Source organism: Eumetopias jubatus, unplaced genomic scaffold (assembly GCF_037043125.1).
Source record: "Eumetopias jubatus isolate StellerSeaLion01/CBP00866 unplaced genomic scaffold, mEumJub1_p1.0 scaffold_4, whole genome shotgun sequence".
Lineage (NCBI taxonomy): Eukaryota > Metazoa > Chordata > Mammalia > Carnivora > Otariidae > Eumetopias > Eumetopias jubatus.
In genome coordinates, this window is record NW_028274810.1 from 108,574,839 (window position 1) to 108,593,718 (window position 18,880).

At 63.7% G+C, this 18,880-nt stretch overlaps 2 protein-coding genes across 6 annotated transcripts; both read left to right on the plus strand.

Annotated features, from left to right (window-relative positions):
- Positions 1-339: 339 nt before the first annotated feature.
- EEF1D (eukaryotic translation elongation factor 1 delta) lies at positions 340-14,263 on the plus strand. Of its 3 annotated transcripts, none has more exons than XM_028093531.2 (8): positions 340-428; positions 9,124-9,244; positions 9,689-9,760; positions 13,049-13,148; positions 13,232-13,332; positions 13,466-13,684; positions 13,859-14,053; positions 14,161-14,263. In XM_028093531.2, exons 2-8 carry the CDS (start codon positions 9,128-9,130, stop codon positions 14,197-14,199), a joined length of 843 nt encoding a protein of 280 aa, XP_027949332.1. In that variant the 5' UTR covers positions 340-428; positions 9,124-9,127; the 3' UTR covers positions 14,200-14,263. The 3 variants fall into 3 exon arrangements, with proteins under 3 accessions (XP_027949332.1, XP_087878837.1, XP_087878838.1); XM_088022711.1 differs by having other exon boundaries at positions 347-426; positions 9,121-9,244; XM_088022712.1 differs by lacking the exon at positions 340-428 and adding an exon at positions 6,321-7,420 and having other exon boundaries at positions 9,121-9,244.
- A 1,128-nt stretch (positions 14,264-15,391) lies between these two features.
- On the plus strand, positions 15,392-18,815 carry NAPRT (nicotinate phosphoribosyltransferase). 3 transcript variants are annotated; one of them, XM_028093517.2, is made up of 13 exons: positions 15,392-15,644; positions 15,857-15,996; positions 16,099-16,166; positions 16,424-16,554; positions 16,672-16,787; positions 16,989-17,185; positions 17,266-17,406; positions 17,714-17,798; positions 17,895-17,975; positions 18,068-18,170; positions 18,254-18,408; positions 18,512-18,619; positions 18,702-18,815. In XM_028093517.2, the coding sequence occupies exons 1-13, from the start codon at positions 15,419-15,421 to the stop codon at positions 18,762-18,764; spliced, it is 1,614 nt and encodes a 537-aa protein (XP_027949318.1). In that variant the 5' UTR covers positions 15,392-15,418; the 3' UTR covers positions 18,765-18,815. The 3 variants fall into 3 exon arrangements, with proteins under 3 accessions (XP_027949318.1, XP_027949317.1, XP_027949319.1); XM_028093516.2 differs by having other exon boundaries at positions 15,857-15,984; positions 16,084-16,166; XM_028093518.2 differs by having other exon boundaries at positions 15,857-15,984.
- The last annotated feature ends 65 nt before the right edge of the window (positions 18,816-18,880 follow it).

An 18,880-nucleotide genomic window follows, 5' to 3' on the forward strand; every position in this document is an offset into this window, starting at 1 on the left:
CGCAGGCCCCGCCACCCGGCCCCGCCCCGCGCGCCACCCGGCCCCGCCCCGCGCCGCGCGTCCTCAGGAGCGTGCGGGCTCTTCCGCCCCGCCCCGGCCCGACGAGTCCACTGCGCCGGCAGCGGAGGAGGGTAGGCGAGCTGCGGTCCTGTTCCCGGCTGCCCGTTCCAGCCCCGTGGGGACGCAGCGAGCCCCGTGGTGGTCTCCCACTGCCTTCCGTCTTTGCGGCCGCGGGGAGCGTCGCGCCGCGCCGAGGGCTCTGGCGGCGAGGCGGGCGTGCGCGGGAGCCGCCTCCCCTGCGTGCGCTGTCCGCGGCGCGTGGTACATCCCGCTGCTTCATTTCCCGTGCGCGGCCTGGCCACCTCTTCCTTTCCCCAGCCGTCCCGCGCCACGAGCCCTCCTCCTTGGTCGCCGCGTCCTTGGCAGGTGTGAGTACCGCAGCCCGCGCCCAGAGGAGCCGCACGCGCCGCGGAGGCCCCCAGGGGCCGGGGCGGGGGGGCGGCGGGCGCTCGGGGTTGCGCCCGCGGCTCTGCGGCGTCAGGGCCCGGGGCGTCAGTGCTGCCGGCGTGCGGGCGGAGGGGCGGGGGACCGGGTGCGGCGGGCGCAGAGGGGCGGGGCACGCGGGCCACGTGGCCGGCCGGACCCTGCCGCAGCCCCTGGCCCTGCTGCAGCCCCGGCGTGGGGGGCGGCGGCCGGGGGTTGGGGGTGGCCGGGGGCTCTTCCTTTGTCCCGCACGCGCCTGTTGGCGCACCGGTCTTCGGCCTGGGGGCCGGGCTCCGGCCCAGCCCTTGTGGAACCCTGACGGTTCTTGGATGCGAGAAAGAGCAAGGACGCGTCTTCTGAGTGACTCGAAAGAAGTGCGCAGGGTTCTCTGAGTGCCCGGGAGTCACGATTCGGAAAAGGTTGCCCCGACGGGAAGCGCCGTAGAAGCCAGTGTCTGAAGGGGTGTGGGTAATTCCTCCCGGAGACAGAGGGGCACTGTGAGCGGAAGGGAGAGAGAGAGGCTCCTCCTGGAGCCAAGGGGGTGGTGTGGGGTGGAGGCTGAACGTCAGGGTTCCCAGAAGGAAGGGTCAGCCCGGAGCAAGAGAAATTTTTGGCTAAACTTGGTGGGAGGGGGTCCCTGTCCGAGGGGGAGCACCTCTTTAATTGACCCTGGCACATCCCTCCTCTGAGGAAGTGGGCTTGACCTGAGGTTGGGAAGGACATGTTTTAGGAGGCATCCGCTGGAGCGGCTCTGACACCCCGACCTTCCTGGGTACCTGAGCCTGTAAGTGGGCTGTCTTGGATGGGATCTGGTGCTTCCTGAACCTTCCTGTGCCTAGCCCCGTGGACAGCATCATCTTGCGGAGTGACTGGCACACAAACCTGTCATCTCTGTAGGTCAGTGTTCTGGGCCTCCTGCCAGTCCTGGGCAGCGCCCTCCGGGCCGGCCTTTCCTTCTCTGGAGTGGGGCTTGCAGTGAGGTTCACGGCCTGAGGAGAGCCCTTGATGGGCCGAGACAGCTGCGCTCTGGAGGATCTGGTGCAGGGCCATCTCCCCAGCGTTGCTCCTGGGGAGCAGGGTGAGGCTACCAGGGTGGGCAAAGGTGCTTGACCGATGTTTTCGTGAAAGCAGTTTTCTTGAAGGTGATTTTTTTTCCTTTTTAAAGATTAACCAAAAAATTATCTCTGGCATCTGATGCAATGGTGTCTTCCCCTCACTGACTCAGGGGCTTCCTTTCCCCACTGCAGTTGTCCACGGTGTGTGAGGCCTGGGGATGCACACATGAGGACTCAAGTGTGCACAGAAAGGTTGGGGGAGCATGTGCAGTGCTGGGGTCACCCCGAGGGAAGGGGGCACAGGGACCAGGCTGGTGAGCTAAGCCCAGGCTCTGGCGGCTAGGACAGAGTAGAATGGATCGGCTGCGGCATTTGAAGTACGGACGTTGTCGTGCCTGTGTGGGGTGATGTGGGCAGCTGCAGTGGGAGCCCTGAATCTGACGGCATAGGGGTCCCCTTTCTGCCAGCGGGACAGGTTGATGTTTCTAAGTGGGGCTTGGAGATCCCCCTGCAAAAGGCAGGTGGCATCCCTGCCTTGCACAGCTAGCCTGTGTGTGGAGCCGCGGTGTCCTGGGCTACCCCTCTGTGAGGCAGGCACCCCTCTGTGAGGCTGTCCTTGTTCACTCAGACATGCCAAGTGCTTGTCACTGTCCCTCCGACACGGAAGGTACCACGGAAAGCATTGCTGTGAAGCATGGTCCGACTCTGGGGGCCCAGAGGAGATGCAGCTGGCCTGCAGGACCCCTCCCTTCCCCATACACTCATGTGGGTTCCCACTTCTCCTGGAAGGTGGGCAGAGTTCCTCCGAGTGTGTGACTGGTGGAGTCGTGTCCAGAAGATGGGGAAGTGGTGTGGAAGGCAGAGCCTGGGGAGGGTCCAGCCCTTCCCAGAAACCTTCCCCATTCACCCAGGCTCACAGGGACTGACAGGCGCCTGGCCCTTTGGTGAGCACAGCTGCGGCGGGCCACATCCTTCCCTTCCAGGCCCTCCAGCCAGGAGTGTCCTTTTGGGGGCTACTGCCAGGTTCCCGTTCCAGCTCTGAGAAGAGCTCTGTCTGCGCTTCGGGGCACGGACTCAACTTCCCTGCAGTCAGAACGCAGACTGCACCAGGCTGGGACGGTTGCAGAGGAGGGGCCGTCTGTAGCCAGTCCCAACTCAGTCCGCTTTCAGGAGCAGAGGGTGGGGACACCTGAGGCCCCTTCCTTCTGGGTCTTTGCTCTGGTGTTCCTCAAGTTTGTTCCATTGCTGTGCCGTCTGGAGAGATGGTAGGGGAGGGGGTCCACCTGTTTCCCGGGCAGCCTGGGGTCCCCGCTGTATGGCTGGAGGCTTGCACCTTTGTGTTCTCTAAGGGGATCATTCAAACTCAAACTTGCTTTTCTCCTAGGACAGATGGGTTTTCAGTTCAGTTCTTCTTGGAACATGGGAGCTCTCAGACGAGGGAGATGGAGGCAGTAGAGGTGGGCTCTTGTATCTGAGATGGGGGGCAGGGGGAGCCAGGAGCCCCCTGCTGCCTGGTCCTCCAGTGTCCCTGTGGGTGTAGTTGGTCCCAACACTGGCTTCACCGCTTCCTGGTGACGTTGCCAGTGGGGGTGGCTTGCCGCCATGTGCAGGTGGCCGGCCCAGGGCCTTTTGCGTGCTCCTGTGGGGCAGCTGCTGGTGCTTGTGTGTGCCACGGCCCCCGAGGCCCCGTGGGTGCCCCTGTCAGTGACCTGATGCTGGTGCTCTCGTGCTTCTGCATGTGAGGCTGAGTTCCTGCTGGAGAAAGGAGGCAGATCTCCAGGGGTCTGGTGACTGGGCTGCTGGGCGGATCCCGGGGCAGGGCGACCAGGTCCATGCCTGGCTGCCTCAGCTCCTGGGCTGCCGCCTTTGTTGGATTTGGGGCGCGGCACGTGGTGTTTCCGGCCCGTTTTCCCGTGTGTGATCGGGCTAAAGCCCTGTCCTTGTGTGCACAGTGGGAAGACTGTCTCTGTTCAAGCCTGGTGTGATGGCGGTGTCCTGTTCCAGCACGGGCACCGGGGCTCGGTGGCTGCTGAGGCCCGTGGACCGGTTGTGGTTGTCTTGTGCCTTGTGCAGCGGCCTGGATTTAGTGGCAGCGTCACAGCAGGGCTGGGTGGGGATCCCCTGTACTGGGAGCACTGGGGTGCTGGCTGACCTCTGCCCAGGTTGGAACAGGTGGGAGGGTGCTCAGATGGTGTCCCCCAGGGCCTGCCTGGGCTACAGATAACAGCAACCCTAGGAGCTGCTCCTTTCAAGTGTCCGCCAAGTGGCGCTGCCCCAGGGGGGTGGACTCCTTCGCCTTCTGGGATTTTGGCGGTGGGTCTGCTGGGTGTTCATCTTCAGTTCGCCCCACCACACACCTCCACGCCACCTTCCCAAGCACCTTTTGCAAAGGCCTTCCAGCACGCTTGTGCTGCCCTTTCTGACTGCCTCTAACCTGTTGCTTTCTCTCCATGCCACCCTAGGAGACCGAAGTGAAAGTAAGTACCGCCTGTCCCTGCCGTAGTATGTTCCCTCTGCCCCAGCCAGGGAGCCCCCAGTCCACTTGCCCCAGCACGTGCGGCCCGGCTGCCGGGCCCCCGTTCTCTTGTCCGCAACACAGAGGTGCTGGGTTTGCTGTAGTTGGGCTTCGACCCGGTGGAGTAGGGCAGGGGTGGGCATCTCGGTACTTCCCTGGACCGAGCCAGTTTCTGCCTCAGGGAGGGGGCAGCCCCTGAGCAGGCCGGGAGTGGCCTGCCGCTTCTCTGGGCTGAGCGTGGAGCTGCGGCCCCAGCTGGCCCCTGGTACAGGCCACATCCCTCATTCTCCTGAGACGTCTTAAGCAGCTTCCCCTCCCTGAGGTGCAGCGGCCCCAGAGCTGTGAGCAGAGCCTGGTGTGATGTCAGGAGTCAAGGACAGCATTTAGGCCAATAGGGTCTGGCAGGGCTTCAACCTTGGGGGTCAGCCTAGTGGATACAGCTGAAGGAGCCCAACCACCCCAACTCTGGGCTGCTCTGGTGAGGGTCTACCGGGGGCTGGGTGCCAGAAAGACTGAAGGGCAGACAGGCCCTGCCTGATTGGCCTGCCATCCCCTCAGGGACAGTGGGTGATGTCACAATGCCTTGCCTCCTGGGCACATGCCCCCACCTCCCACCACTGCCTCTGCCTCCAGCCTGGCCTTGGTAAGCACCACTGCCGGCCTGGGGGGGAAGGCACAAGGGGGTGGCTCGGGGCTCCCTCCAAGACTGAGGCTTCTGTCCCGTGGCCTGTGCCATTAGAGGCCCCTGGCATGTCCCTTCACAGTACACGGGGGCTCTTCTCCCAAATCCTGGTGGACAGCTGACATGTCCCACTGGGTAATGAGAACCAGGTTTCAGTTTTGTTTGGGGGTGTTAGGAAAGAGACGGCGATCCTGTACAGGTAGTGGGGAGGGTTTGCTGTCCTCCCGGTGGGGACCTTGTCTCCTGGGGATGAGGGCCCAGCCGGTGGGTGCCCTCGCATAGGCTACACTGCATGACCCCACAGAAGCAGGGGGGGATGACCTGAGGGCACCCTGCTCGGCACCCTGGCAAGTTAGCTTCTGGGTGTTGGGCAGTCAGGGTGGACACTTCTCCTTTGGGGGAGCAGGGCCTGGAGTCGGATCTGTGGCTGGAAGAGATCTCTGTGCTGCTTACAGCCGTTCCTCTAGAAGCCAGCTGAGTGTGAGCTCAGACCACTAGGTACGCCTTAAGAGCAGACTGGCTTCTGGGCCTTTCTGGGCTTGAGCCGCTCCCGGCCAGAGGCTGCGGTGGTGGCAGTGGCCCCGACCCCTCAGTTCAGATGACCGTGGTCTCCAAACGAGAGAACACCACCTCTAGCTAAGAAGCTGGGGGCTTGTCCACCGTAGCAGATGGGACACAGAGCCCCCAACCTGTCTTCCACCACCATCCTGGTGATGGGGCCCCTTACGTCAGATGGCACTGAAAGGCGGGAAGGGCATCCTGACACCCTAGGGCCCAGAGAGTCTCAGGTGGCCCCCCTCTAACTGTAGGTATGGCCAGAGCTGTGAGCTGATGGGGAGCCTGGTTCTTCCCCGATGTGGCCCTGCAAGGGCGGGCCCTCCACCCTCTGCTCCCAGCTGCCCCCTGAGAGGCTGTCCCTCATCTGAGACCCTTGGCAGCTCCCCTTGGAGCGTGTGTTGCTTTGGATGGTGGTGTGGCCCGTGGTGCGTGTGCACTGCTACAGGGTGGGGTGGGCTGTCCTTAGAGACCGCCAAGCATGTTTCTGGAAACTGGAAGCACCAGTGTGGCAGGCGAGGTGCCAAATGTAGCAAAATCAAAGGATGTCCGGTTAGAATTATAGACGAGCAGTGAGTAATTTTTCAGCACAAATGTCGTGTTTCATGGAACATAATGATTCTAAGAATTATTCGTTTATGAAAGTTGGATTAACTGAGTGCACCCTGCATGTTATTTAGCAGCTCCCCGTGGATGCTGAAGTTTGGACACAGTGTTGTCTAGACCCTTGTGCAGAGCCTGGGTGCCTAAAAAAAGATTAGTTTTATGGTTAAACACACACACACACACACACACACACACACACACACACACACACACACACACACACACACACAGGTACGTATTTGTTTTTTGCTTTACTGAGTTTCCCACGGACTTGACTCTAGGTCCTTGCTTGTTACCGCATGGCACCCCCATTGGGGAGCCCTCCCCGGCCCAGCCAGCCCCAAGAGTCAGGCTGAGGAGGGGGGTGGGGGCGCCATCCTCCATGGCGCGCTGTGTTGCAACTGCCTTCTTGTGCTTGCTTTTTAACGCTGTGCGGAAGATGAGGAGCGGGAAAGCCTCCTGTACCCTGGAGACTGTCTGGGAGGACAAGCAGAGGTATGGGGAGGCCGAGCAGCGTTTCTACGAGCAGGAGGCCACACGAGCCGCCACCCCCCAGCAGCTCCTGGCTGAGGGGCCAGCCGTGAATGGGCCAGGGCAGGAGGAGGCCAAGGACGCTGAGGAGGCCGATGCCCCTGACAGCAGCAGCGTGAGGGACCCCAGGAAGAGCCACGATGGAAAGAAGCCTCTGCAGAAGAAGAGGAAGCGTTCCCCAAAGAGCTGGTTCGGCCAGGCGGACCTGGCCCTTGTGGGCCTCTCAGCCGACCACGTTTGGCTGGACAAGCCAATGTTTGACCAGGCAGAGAGCTCATACCGCCAGAGGCTGGCAGATGCAGCCGCCCAGCCAGCTTCCCTGGCCCCCCGGGGCCCCTGCACGCACGGAAGCCAGGTGGCCTGCCACCACGTGACCTGGGGCATCTGGGTCAACAAGTCTTCCTTCGACCAGGCCGAACAGGCATTTGTGGAGTGGTCTCAAGCCTTGCTGTTGGCCGCCGAGGGGAGCGGCAGACAAGGGGCTTCTGACACAGGCCAGCCGGCGGCCGCCCCCGACCTGGCGCTCACCCACCAGCCCAGCCCCCTGGCTGACAGCCAGTCCCCACTGGGCAGCCTGCAGGCGCTGGTGCAGGAGGTGTGGCTCGAGAAGCCCCAGTATGATGCAGCGGAGAGGGGCTTCTACGAGGCCATGTTTGACGGCCACCCCCCCGGGAAGGTGCGCCTGCAGGAGCGAGCAGGCCAGGTTGAGGCGGCCCGGCGGGGCCGCAGAGACCGGCGAGGGCGCAACACTGTGGGAAGCAAGCGGGTCGGGCCTCGGCGGGTTGATGGGGAGGCTTCCTCTGCCCTGCCCTACTGGTACTTCCTGCACAAGGATGCCGAGGCCCCCTGGCTCAGCAAGCCCACCTATGACAGCGCAGAGTGCCGTCACCATGCTGCTGAGGCCCTCCGCATGGCCTGGCGCCTCGAAGCTGCTTCCCTGGCTCACCGACCTGGTGCCCGGTCTGGCCCGTCCATGTCCAGCCTGAGACCCAAGTAGGAGAAACATGCCGAGCGGGTTCCTGGCCTGGGCTTCCCCGGGCTGGGGGCCCTGCCTGCTCTTCTCCCCACCCCCACCCCCGGCATGGCTCTCCCCGACACTCCTGGACCCGGCTAAGTTGGATACAGGAGTGGGTTGGGCAGAGGTAGTTCCTGGGGCAGTGCAGCAAAAACCTCCCAAGGTTTGGGGCTGTTGGGGGGTGAGAAGGGGTTAGCACAGGGCCAAGTCTGCCTTGTGTAGGGTTTCCCTTTTGACGGGGCAACTCCCAGAGTCCCCTCTGGCTGTCACAGGTCAGGGCAGGGGGAGTGTTGAAGGCTTCTGGCCCGAGCCCCACTGGGGAAGGCGTGGGAACCGGCACGTCCTTCCTGCCTTCCTCGTCTGGAACCACCTCTAAGGTGAGGTGAGTGTGTCTGGGACACCAGCATGCTGTCCATTGAGCCCCTTGGCCTGAAGGACACCCCTGGACGAGGCTTACTTGCCTTCAGCTTGGGGACCCAGGGCTTGCCCCAGGATGGTTCCGTGTGGCACCAGCAGTGGTCCGTGGATGCCAGAGCCTGGAGAAGGGCAGGGGTAGAGGCGGGTGGCTGGGCGGAGATGACCGGCTCTGAGGGAAGATGGCATGTGCAGCCGCAGGGGGGTGTGGGCTGTGGGGTGCTGCGCAGGCCAGGCCTCAGGGAAGCCGCACCATCCCAGCCTTGCGTTCGCACCTCCTCCGTGGGGTCGGATTTGCTGGTTTGACAGAATCCAAACCTTGGTGTGAGGGACAGGGTGTGGGACCCCTTGTGTCCCTGTTGGCATTGTGAGGGGGGGGCCATGGAGCTAAACTGTCCATAGTGGCCTGGCTCCTCCTGACGGGGTTACAGGGGTGGGTGGAGGAGAGTCACGGGACCCAGCCCCCTTGTCACCAAGGGCGCACTTGGTGAGGTCCAGTGATAGCCTGGGGCCCTTGGCACAGAGAAGTGGTGACATCGGGTCCATTTCTGTGGCCCTGGGTCAGGCACAGGAGGGGCCGTGCTCAGTGTGGGAGGGCAGGCAGGCCTAGTGTGGCTTCTGGTGGAGAGCTGCGGTTCTCGAGGTTACTGGCCTCCAGACCCCAAAGAGCTTCTCTTACATCTCGATTTTTTGCCACGTTAGCATAGAAAACAGAAATCCTGAAAGTACTTTATTCGTTGAAAAGTAAGTTTGTCACTTGTTACTGTTTACGACTTGTTCTTACAAGTGATGGTTTTCCCGAAACGACAGCTCAGTGAGCAGTGGCCTTGATCGACGTTCTCTACAAATCTCTTTAGCGTCTTGCTTAACAGGAGGCAGCTGGATTCTCACGCTTTCTTCTGCATTCAGTCTGTTGGTGTGAATTGTTTGATGGACATAAATTGAGCCTTGCACAGATGTGTGGTTGGAACGGGAGGACCGTGGGGACCCCCGGACGTTCCTCGCCCCAGTCTGAGAGCCGCCGGTCTTGGGGACAAGCCTGGGAACTGCCAGCCTGAGAACCAAAGGGGCGGGAGCAGGGATGGTGTGGAGGGGCTGGTTCAGCTCTGCCGAGACCCCCTGTGCTCTGACCCGGACCCCTGATCCCCCTGCACCCTTGGTTTCTGGGCTGTTGGTGGGGTGCTCTTGCAGGCCAGGCCTAGGGCCTTCAGGGATGCACCCTTTCCTTCCAGCCGACTGTCTTAGTCTCTCCTCCCCTTTCCAGCAGGAAAATGGCTACGAACTTCCTAGTGCACGAGAAGATCTGGTTTGACAAGTTCAGATATGACGACGCAGAAAGAAAATTCTATGAGCAGATGAACGGGCCTGTGGCTGGCTCCTCGCGCCAGGTAGGGATGTACTCGGAGCACTGGGGGACTGTGCCAGCATCGGGAGGGCAGAGGCATGTTGGGCCCAGCTGGCTCTGCTCCGGGTGCTGGTGGTGGGGTCTTTGGAGGTGTGGCCCCAGATGGCTCCTGGGGTTCTGGATCTGCTCGCGCGTTGGCACGGGGCAGACTGTTCACTTGCACCATCTCAGACCAGCGGGCATACCGGTGCCCATCAAGACGGCGTGGGCCTGAGTGTCCCTCGGGCCCTGTTGTCACAGCTACAAGACTCCGGCCGACTCGAGCCCTTGCGCTCCTTGCCGTCCCGCTGAGCTTTCACTCTGCATAGCTCTTGCTTGCTTTCTGTAGGAGGGTTTTTCTCTCTCTCTCTCTTTTTTTATTAAAATTGTTTTAATGGAAAAAAAACAAAAAAGCAAAAGACTGGTTCCTTCTGCACTGTCTCTACAGGAGAACGGCGCCAGTGTGATCCTTCGAGACATTGCAAGAGCCAGAGAAAACATCCAGAAATCCCTGGCCGGCGTGAGTACCTGCAGGCTCGCACTGGCATGTCTGACTTTGCCCGGTCCTGCTGCTGAGCACGTGGCCGTCGGGACAGAGTTAGGGCGAGGTGCACGGTGCTGGGTTCCCGCTGGGACAGGGACCTGCACCCCCACCACCACAGAAGCCTTCCCTGCTGGGCCTCTCGCCTGCTTGCTGGCGGTCGCCCAGGACTCCTTCCTGCGCTCACCCTGCCTGCCGCTCAGCGCCGTCCCTGGGCCAACGCCATGGTCCTCCAGCGCACTCCGCAGGCACAGGCCTGGAGGCGGCCTCCTTGCTTTGCACCCTGCTTGGGGAGGAGTGTGAGCGGCGGCATCTGCTGCCCCTTTCTCTTGCTCCCTAGGCCCTGCCTCCCCAGAGAGATGGGTTCACGGGCTGTGTGGAGGCCAAATGATAGACTCTGAGGCCCAGAGAGGGGCCGTGCAGCCCAGTTCAGCCTCCAGGTCCCAGATGGGATCAGGGGAGGAGGCCAGGTCCATGTCCAGCTCTGTTTCTAGCCTGGCTGGGCAGGTGTGTCCCTAGGAGGAGACAGACCTGCTTCTCTGCCTTCCTAGGCGGCGGAGTCAGGACCTCATTCTCCCTCTGGGACACGTGGTACCCTGTCCTTGAAGGCGGAATGTCATCAGAGTTGTGTTCCTTCTGGAGACTTTAGGAAAGACTCTCTCGTTGCCTTTCCCACCTTGAAGAAGCCGCCCTCATGTCTCGGCCTGTGGCTTCTAGCCAGCTGTGTCCTGACTCCAGCGCCATCTCACATTTTCTTCTCTTCTGCCTCTCGCTGACACGGGCCCGCCCAGATAACCCAGGAGCATTTCCCTGTCTGCAGAGCCTCCGCTTTGTCCTGTGGGCAGCGTCCCTTTTGCCACCTGAGGCCATCGTTTTGTTGGCTTTGGGGATTAGCACGTGGGCAAGTTCGGGAGCCTCTGCCTGCCACGGCTGGGCGGGACAGCTCTCAACAAACCCCAGGGGCTGTTGCCACTGCTTCCTGCCTCGGGGGCCCTGCTTTATGCTTGGCCCCCACTTGCTGTCGCCTCGCACCCAGGCCGGTGTGCGGGATTCCAGTCCCCCCGGAAGGCCAGGGCCGGGGAGCTAAGCGGCTCAGGGGCCGGCTGCCCTGGGGGTTCTTGGGCTACAGGAACTCTTCCTCTGGCCCTCAGGGCACCCTGGCCGTGTTGGGGGTTGAAAGCATGTGGGCGTTCTGCTAGGACTGCTGGTTTGCTGCGGTTGCTGTAACAAGGCACCCCAGACCAAGGGCTTAAACGGGACACTTTATTTAAAATCAGTCTGGAAGCTAGAAGTCGAAGGTCAAGGTGTGGGCAGGTTCTGAGCCCTATTGTGGGCACGTGCGTGGCCCTCATTCTCCTGTGTCTTTACGTTGTGTTCCCTCCAGGTGTTTCTTTCCAAATTGCCTTTTATGAGGACAGTAGTCAGAATTAGGGCCACCTTAATGACCTCATTATAACTGGATTACCACTGTAGAGGCCCAATTTCCAAACAAGCCCCTGTTCTGTGATAGTGGTGGGAACTTCAGGGGGGGTGTCCTTCAACCACTAACAGGGACCCAGGAAGGACATTGCTGGCCCAGCCCCAGGCTTGGATTTGGGTTGGAGAGAGCTCAGCAGCCATTGCGACCTGAGAACCCAGAGCTTCCTGGGAATTGTGTATGGTGCCAGGGGCAGGGTTGGATGTGGGGATGGAAGGTGGCACTGTCCCCTGTGGCCCACTGTCACAGGCCAGGACTAGACAGGGAAGCCTAGGTCTGCCTCACAGGCTGGGGTTGGGGGCCCTAGACTGCCTGGCATCCTCATTCCTTGCCTGGGTCAGAGTCGGGGTGGGTGAGGTCGTCCCAGGGCATAGACTTCAGTGAGAGACTTGAGAGCATGCAGGGCCTGGTGGTGGTTAACCCAGTGGCCGCCAGCACTCGGGTCTCTGCCCACCACTTTGGCCTTGTGCCAGGTGGGGCCTTGCCTGGAGCTTGCACCCTTGGGACCTGTCAGTAGGCAGTCCCCACTCAGTGGTGACACCAGGGCAAAGGCTTGAGGCACCAGCCTGCGGCCGGGCCCAGATGCATTTGCTCGACAGGTACTGAACCCCAGGAGAGGCGGCTGGCGGGGGGCTTGCTGAGATGGGAACCGGGCCTGGGTGTGCGGGCTGGTAGAACAGGAGGAGGGTGGTCGGGATTTCATCCCTGTGTGATGGAAACTTGCAAATGCTAGTGAGCGTGGCATAGAGAGCTGCGTGCTGGGGAAACAGGCTGGAGAGGAGGCCACATGCCAGGTGGTGGCGGCCAAGACGTGAGCGAGTCCAGCACAGCTTTCCATTGGTGGAGCGAGGGAGTTGAGCTGAAGGAGCGGAGTGCCGTGAGCAGAGCCCACCCTGGTGCCGGTGCTCCTGCCCCAGCTGCATGGCGTCTGGTCTCTGCCTTTGGCTGGGTCTGCTAGGAGCCAGATGTGGGAGCTAGTGGGTCACGGGTTAGGTAACATTGGCCTTGCATTGCTCACTGACCCCCAGCAGGGAGCCGGGCGCCTGTCCTTTCTGGGGACCTTTAGCTTGTCTGTGATTTGGGGGCGTGTTGAGCAGAGGAGGAGGTCGTGGGGCTTGCCCTCACGGAAGGGCCAGGTACACTCTGTTCTCCTGTCCACTCTGTTGGGTATGTATGTGTAGGCCCCCAAGGTGTAAGTCGGGCTTGAGGCGTGGTGCCCTGCTGAGGGGCTCCCGGTGAGGGAGGAACCCAAGGGAGGCTGGCGGGCAGCTGTGCGCCCCGCGTCACCCAGAGCCTTCAAGGGCCGGCTCCATGAGCCAGGTGGCAGGTGTATGGCCTGGGGAAGGCAAGGTGCTATGGAGTGTCTGCACCCTACACAGGAAAGCTCTCTTCTCCTACCTGCACTGGCCCCTGAACCCCCTTCCCTCCTGTGTCCAGTTCCGAGCTGTGCTGCCCGGCCCCACTGTGGCCCAGGCTGTCCCAGGGCTGTATGCAGTCTGCTTCCTCCCGCCCCAAGGGGCAGTGACAGCCAGGGTGTGGGTTCTGCACCACCTCCATGCCAGCGCTCGCTGGGCCCTGTGCTTCCTGCTTGGGTTCATGCTCACAGGGCTTCCTCCCCACTTTTGGGGCTGGAATACCCCAAGTGGACCCAGCGGGGGCTGACAGGAGTCTCTTCCTAGTGTCCAGCAGGTCTCCCACCCATGTTGGGGTTCTGGTTTTCAGTGGCTGTGAACAGGGGGACCCTGGGAGCAGACTGGGGTGCCGCATCCTCACCTTCCCCTGCCTTACAGAGCTCAGGCCCTGGGGCCTCCAGCGGACCCAGCGGAGATCACAGTGAGCTTGCCGTCCGGATCGCCAGTCTGGAAGTGGAGAATCAGAGCCTGCGAGGTGGTGAGTCCCTGGGCCTAATGGGTGGGACGCCGTTCCCCGCTGGCCTCCCCACCCTCTGACCAGCATCCCCTTTGCTCCTGTAGTGGTGCAGGATCTGCAGCAGGCTGTCTCCAGGCTGGAGGCCCGGCTGAGCGTGCTGGAGAAGAGCTCTCCTGCCCATCGGGCCACAGCCCCACAGACCCAGGTGAGTACCTCTCTCAGACCAGGGACCCTCTGCCTGGGCACTGGAGGGGGGCGGGCGGCAGAAGGTGCCCCTGGCCCTCACCCCCAACTGGGGCCCCGGTGGCACGGGCCTCAGCCTCCCTCCCCCACGGCAGCACGTGTCCCCCATGCGCCAAGCGGAGCCCCCTGCCAGGAAGGCGGCCCCTGCCGCGGAGGACGATGAGGACGACGCCATCGACCTGTTCGGCAGCGACGAGGAGGAAGACAAGGAGGCGGCGCGGCTGCGCGCGGAGCGGCTACGGCAGTACGCCGAGAAGAAGGCCAAGAAGCCCGTGCTGGTGGCCAAGTCCTCCATCCTCCTGGACGTCAAGCCTGTGAGTGGCGCGCCTCCCCCCCGCGCCATGTCCCAGGGGGGCTGTCGGGTTAGCCCGCACCCGGGGGCCCTGTAAGGGCTCTGCCTGCTCTGCTGTGCTCTGCGGGAAGCAGGGGACACTCCCTGGGGCCTGCAGCCTCCTGACCCCCAGCCTCCCCACCTCTTTCCCCCCCAGTGGGACGATGAGACAGACATGGCCCAGCTGGAGGCCTGCGTGCGCTCCATCCACTTAGACGGGCTGACCTGGGGGGGCTCCAAGCTGGTGCCCGTGGGCTACGGCATCCGCAAGCTACAGATCCAGTGCGTGGTGGAGGACGACAAAGTGGGGGTGGACCTGCTAGAGGAGGAGGTCACCAAGTTCGGGGAGCACGTGAGTGCACAGGCCCCCAGGCAAAGCCCTGGCCAGGCAGGTGGCCGCAGCGGGTGGGTCCTTGGGAAACTGGGCCCCGTGTGACCACTGGCCTCGCTCGTTCTCAGGTGCAGAGTGTCGACATTGCTGCCTTCAACAAGATCTGAGCCCGAGCACCAGCACCGGGCCTGGGTGTGTGAGGCCCTGCAGCCATTAAAGACTGAGATCGCACTCTCTGGCTCCTGTCCTCGTCGGGGCCCAGGGGGCGGGCACGTTCAGTGAGCAGCGCGGCCAGGCTCCGGGCCTCACGCTTGGCCTCCGCCTCTTTGGCGTCCCAGCGGGGCCCCGTCTTGCTCCTCCGCCAGTGACCCCGGGGCCCAGCACCACCCTCCCTTTTCTTGGTCTCTGCACAGCGTTCTTGTGGCTGTGTGTTCACTCCCTGTCTGCCCCTTCTCTGCCTCTTGGCTGCCCTCCGGATGGCACTCAGCCCTCGGTTACAAGTGCCACACCAGGCTCAAGCTACTGAAGCCAGAAACAGAGTATGCGTTGGCGGCTCGGCGGGGGCTGCCAGCCCCGCTTGAGGCACAGGCGGCCTCTCCACTCCACCTCCTCTGGGTTCCATTCCCTGCTGAGCTGACCCCAGGGGAGCAAAAGTGTCCAGGGAAGAAAGGTTCCAGGGGCCGTCCTGGCCCTGCTGCTGTGACCACAGTCATGGGCCCCCCAAGTGGGACCTGTGGGAAACCCTGCCAGGCCTCCCAGCATGTCCAAGGAGCCTGGCCGATTCCTTCGATGAGGCCCCTGCTGCTCCAACCCTCCAACCCCCGGGGCGCTGCCCGTGTCTGCTCTTTGGCCTCCCCCTCCCCTTCCCCCACTGGAGACCTGGACCCTGGGCAGGCCCGTGACAAATCGACCTGTGGAGTCGTGCCCACGGTCCTGTCCGGGCGGTACGTGGCACTGGCAGCCCCTCCCCTGGACCGTTGGCCAGCGAGGCTGGTGAGACAGCCATTCTGAGTTGGGGACAAAGGGTGTGGGCTGTGGTTACTTCCGGTCGAACCGGTGCCCTCCAGGGGCCCAAGCCGCACGGGAATGGACTGCCCCCCCCTTGACGGCGGGGGCCCTGGGGGTCCTCTTACTCTGTCAGCACCACACGTCCCTGAGCACCGCCGACGTGCCCCCTCGGAGCAGGCTGTGGAGTCCCCGGCACCGACCGCCCCTCCCCAGGGCAGGCTGGGTGTGGCCTTAGCGCGGCTTCGGGCGCCCGCGGTGCTAGTTGCCCTGCCAGGGGGGCGGGCCCCGGTCAAACCTGGGGCGGGGCGTCACGTGGGCGCGGGGCGGGGCGCGGGGCGCGGGGCGGGGCGCCGGCCGGAGTCCGGGCGTCGGGGCGCAATGGCGGCGGAGCAGGACCCCGAGGCGCGCGCTGCGGCTCGCGCGCTGCTCACCGACCTCTACCAGGCCACCATGGCGCTGGGCTACTGGCGCGCGGGGCGGGCGCAGGAACAGGCGGAGTTCGAGCTCTTCTTCCGCGGCTGCCCGTTCGGCGGCGCCTTCGCCCTGGCCGCGGGGCTGCGCGACTGCGTGCGTTTCCTGCGCGCCTTCCGCTTGCAGGACGCAGGTAGTCCCACCCTCCCCGGGCCGGCCCCCATGACCCTGCTGGTCACCTGCCACCTAGTCGCGTCTTTCCCTCCCCGACCCCTCGCCTGAGAGCCCCGGCCCAGAGTCCCCCATGGCCCAACAAGCCTCCCAGGACCCCCGACGGTCCCAGCCCCGACGAGTCCTCCACGGCCTGCGCTAGCTCCAGCCCACAAGGGCCTCTGTCACCCCCAGACGTGCAGTTTCTGGCCTCGATGCTGCCGTCCGACACGGACCCCGCGTTCTTCGAGCACCTTCGTGCCCTCGACTGCTCCGATGTGACGGTGCGGGCCCTGCCCGAGGGCTCCCTCGCCTTCCCTGGCGTGAGTTGCAGGGTGAGCTGGGGGGCAGAGGGCGTGGGCCCGAGCGTGCCGGGCAGCGCCGAGCCGACAACTGCCCCCCCAACCCCCACCCCACGGCAGGTGCCCTTGCTGCAGGTGTGCGGGCCGCTACTGGTGGTGCAGCTGCTGGAGACGCCCCTCCTCTGCCTCGTCAGCTACGCCAGGTGGGGCCCCGCCCGGGTGGGACCCCGCCGGCCTGGAGGCAGACCCGGGGTAGGAGCTGGGCCCCAGGACGACGAGCGGGGACTTCCGGGGGGGCGGGCCTTTGGGATGGGGCGTGGTTCCGCCCAGGAATCGGAGCGCGGGGCCAGGGCTCTGGAGAGGGGCCTCCCGCGCCCACTGGAGGGCCGCGAAGGGGGCCGAGGTCCGCGGTGACTTCGTGACCCTCACCGCAGGTCCCCTGCTCCCTTGTCCCCGACAGCCTCATCGCCACCAACGCTGCGCGGCTTCGCCTGATCGCGGGTCCGAAGAAGCGGCTGTTGGAGATGGGGCTGCGGCGAGCCCAGGGCCCGGACGGGGGTCTTACAGCCTCCACCTATAGCTACTTGGGCGGTAAGAGCCTGAGGAGGGAGGCAGGGGCCGGGGAAGGAAGACATCTGCCAGACGTCCTCCAGCCCGTCTGATGCTCGCCTGACGCCCTCCTGACGCCCTCCTGACCCCCTGGCTCAGGCTTCGATGGCAGCAGCAATGTGCTGGCAGGACAGCTGCGGGGCGTGCCCCTGGCCGGAACCTTGGCGCACTCTTTCATCACTTCCTTTTTGGGCACTGAGGTGCCCCCCAACCCGGTCAGTACCCCCCACGCCCCCGCTGCGCTCCAGGGGGCAGACCCCACAGCCAGTCCTTGCCCACCTGAGCTCCCGGCAGGTAGCCCCAGTGCTGGGAAGCTGGTAGTGCGGGCTTTACCCTGCTCAGACCCCCAGCTGGCGGTCAGCCAGTCCTCACCCTGCACTGTGGGCTGGAGAACCTTCACCGGCCCCTTTCCGTAGATGTTGGCTCCAGCTGCCAGTCAGGGCCCCATGGTGGATCTGGCTGCTTGTGTGGAGGCATGGCTGGATCGCGTGTGTGCCCATCTGGGACTGGGGGTTCAGGAGCCCCACCGGGGAGAGCGGGCAGCCTTTGTGGCCTATGCCCTGGCTTTTCCCCGGGCCTTCCAGGGCCTGCTGGACACCTACAGTGTGCAGAGGTAAGGCCCAGGTCGTCCCTTGTGTGGGCTCTGCAGAGCAGCCGTGGCCCCTCACCGACCCTTCTCCTTCCTGCTGGCAGGAGCGGTCTCCCTAACTTTCTGGCAGTAGCCCTGGCCCTGGGGGAGCTGGGCTACCGAGCAGTGGGTGTAAGATTGGACAGTGGTGACTTGCTGCAGCAGGCCCAGGAGATCCGCAGGGTCTTCAGGAGCATTTCGGCCCAGTGAGTCCCCTGGGACGGGTTATGCCCACTGAGAGAGCGTGTTGGGAGCAGGAACGTTGGGATGGGGCAGGGGAGAGAGCAGTTTGTTCCTCCCAAAGTGGGGAGATCTGATGTGGTTGCTACTGCAGCAGAAACATTGGGACCTTGGCAGGGAAATCAGGGCTGGGTTCACCCAGGGGCTTCTAAGCAAAAGGCCAGGACCCGTGTGGCTGAGGGCAGATTGTCAGGTGGTGGGGGGGGACGCGTACCTGGGGAGGGAGAGTGACCGGATGCCTCAGGGAACATCTGAGGGGCTGCCCCATCACAGGTTCCAGATGCCCTGGCTGGAATCCGTCTCCATCACCGTCAGCAACAACATTGATGAGGAGGAGCTGACCCGGCTGGCCCAGGAGGTGGGGCGGGCAGGGGCAGGCCAGAGGGGGGCCAGGAGGGCCCCGGGCTTGCAGACGTCAGCTAGGTTCACTGCCACCTTCTCTCTCCTCGTCCAGGGCAGTGAGGTCAACGTCATTGGCATCGGCACCAATGTGGTCACGTGTCCCCGCCAGCCTTCCCTGGGCTGCGTCTACAAGGTTGGGTTAGGATCTGGGATCCAGTGGGGTGGGCCAGAGGGATCAGGGGTTGGGGGAGAAGAGTCCAGCAACCCCAGCACACGCGTTTGCAGCTGGTGTCTGTGGGAGGCCAACCCCGAATGAAGCTGACCGAGGACCCTGAGAAACAGACGCTGCCTGGGAGCAAGGCTGCCTTCCGGCTCCTGGGCGCTGATGGTGAGGCCCTCCCACGCCTCCTGCTCTTCCGCGGTCCTTCTCCCGTCCCCAGGCCCCCCGCTTTACTCTTGGTGTGCACACAGGGTCTCCGCTGTTGGATTTGCTGCAGTTGGCCGAGGAGGCGCCACCGCAGGCTGGGCAGGAGCTCAGGGTCTGGCCTCGAGGGGCCCAGGGAGCCTGTACCGTGAGGCCTGCCCACGTGGAGCCTCTGCTGAGACTCTGGGTCCAGCAGGGACAGGTAGCCGCTTCCATCTGCTTCCTTAGTCTGCTCCTTCAACCTGAGTTCCCTGGCCCCTGACCCTGACCACTGACACAGCTCCTGCCTTCCCTTTTCCCCCCAGCTGTGTGAGCCCCTTCCATCTCTGGCCGAATCTAGAGCCTTCGCCCAGCTGTCCCTGAGCCGTCTGAGCCCGGAGCACAAGCGGCTGGAGCAGCCTGCACAATACCGGGTGGGTGCACGCCCATGTGGTCAGCTTGCGCCACGTGCCCTCTGTGCCCATGGCCACCCGTCATCCTCTCTTCCTCCTACAGGTGGCGCTGTCTGATAAGCTCCAGGCCTTGGTGGCCAGACTGCGGGCCGGAGGATCCTCGTGAGCACCGAGCTGGGGCTGCCTGAAATCAACATGAATCAGTCACTGTCTTGCACAGCTTGTCATGTGTCCTTTTTTCACCCAGCCTGCCGCTCACTTGACCCCCCCAGGGCCTCCAAG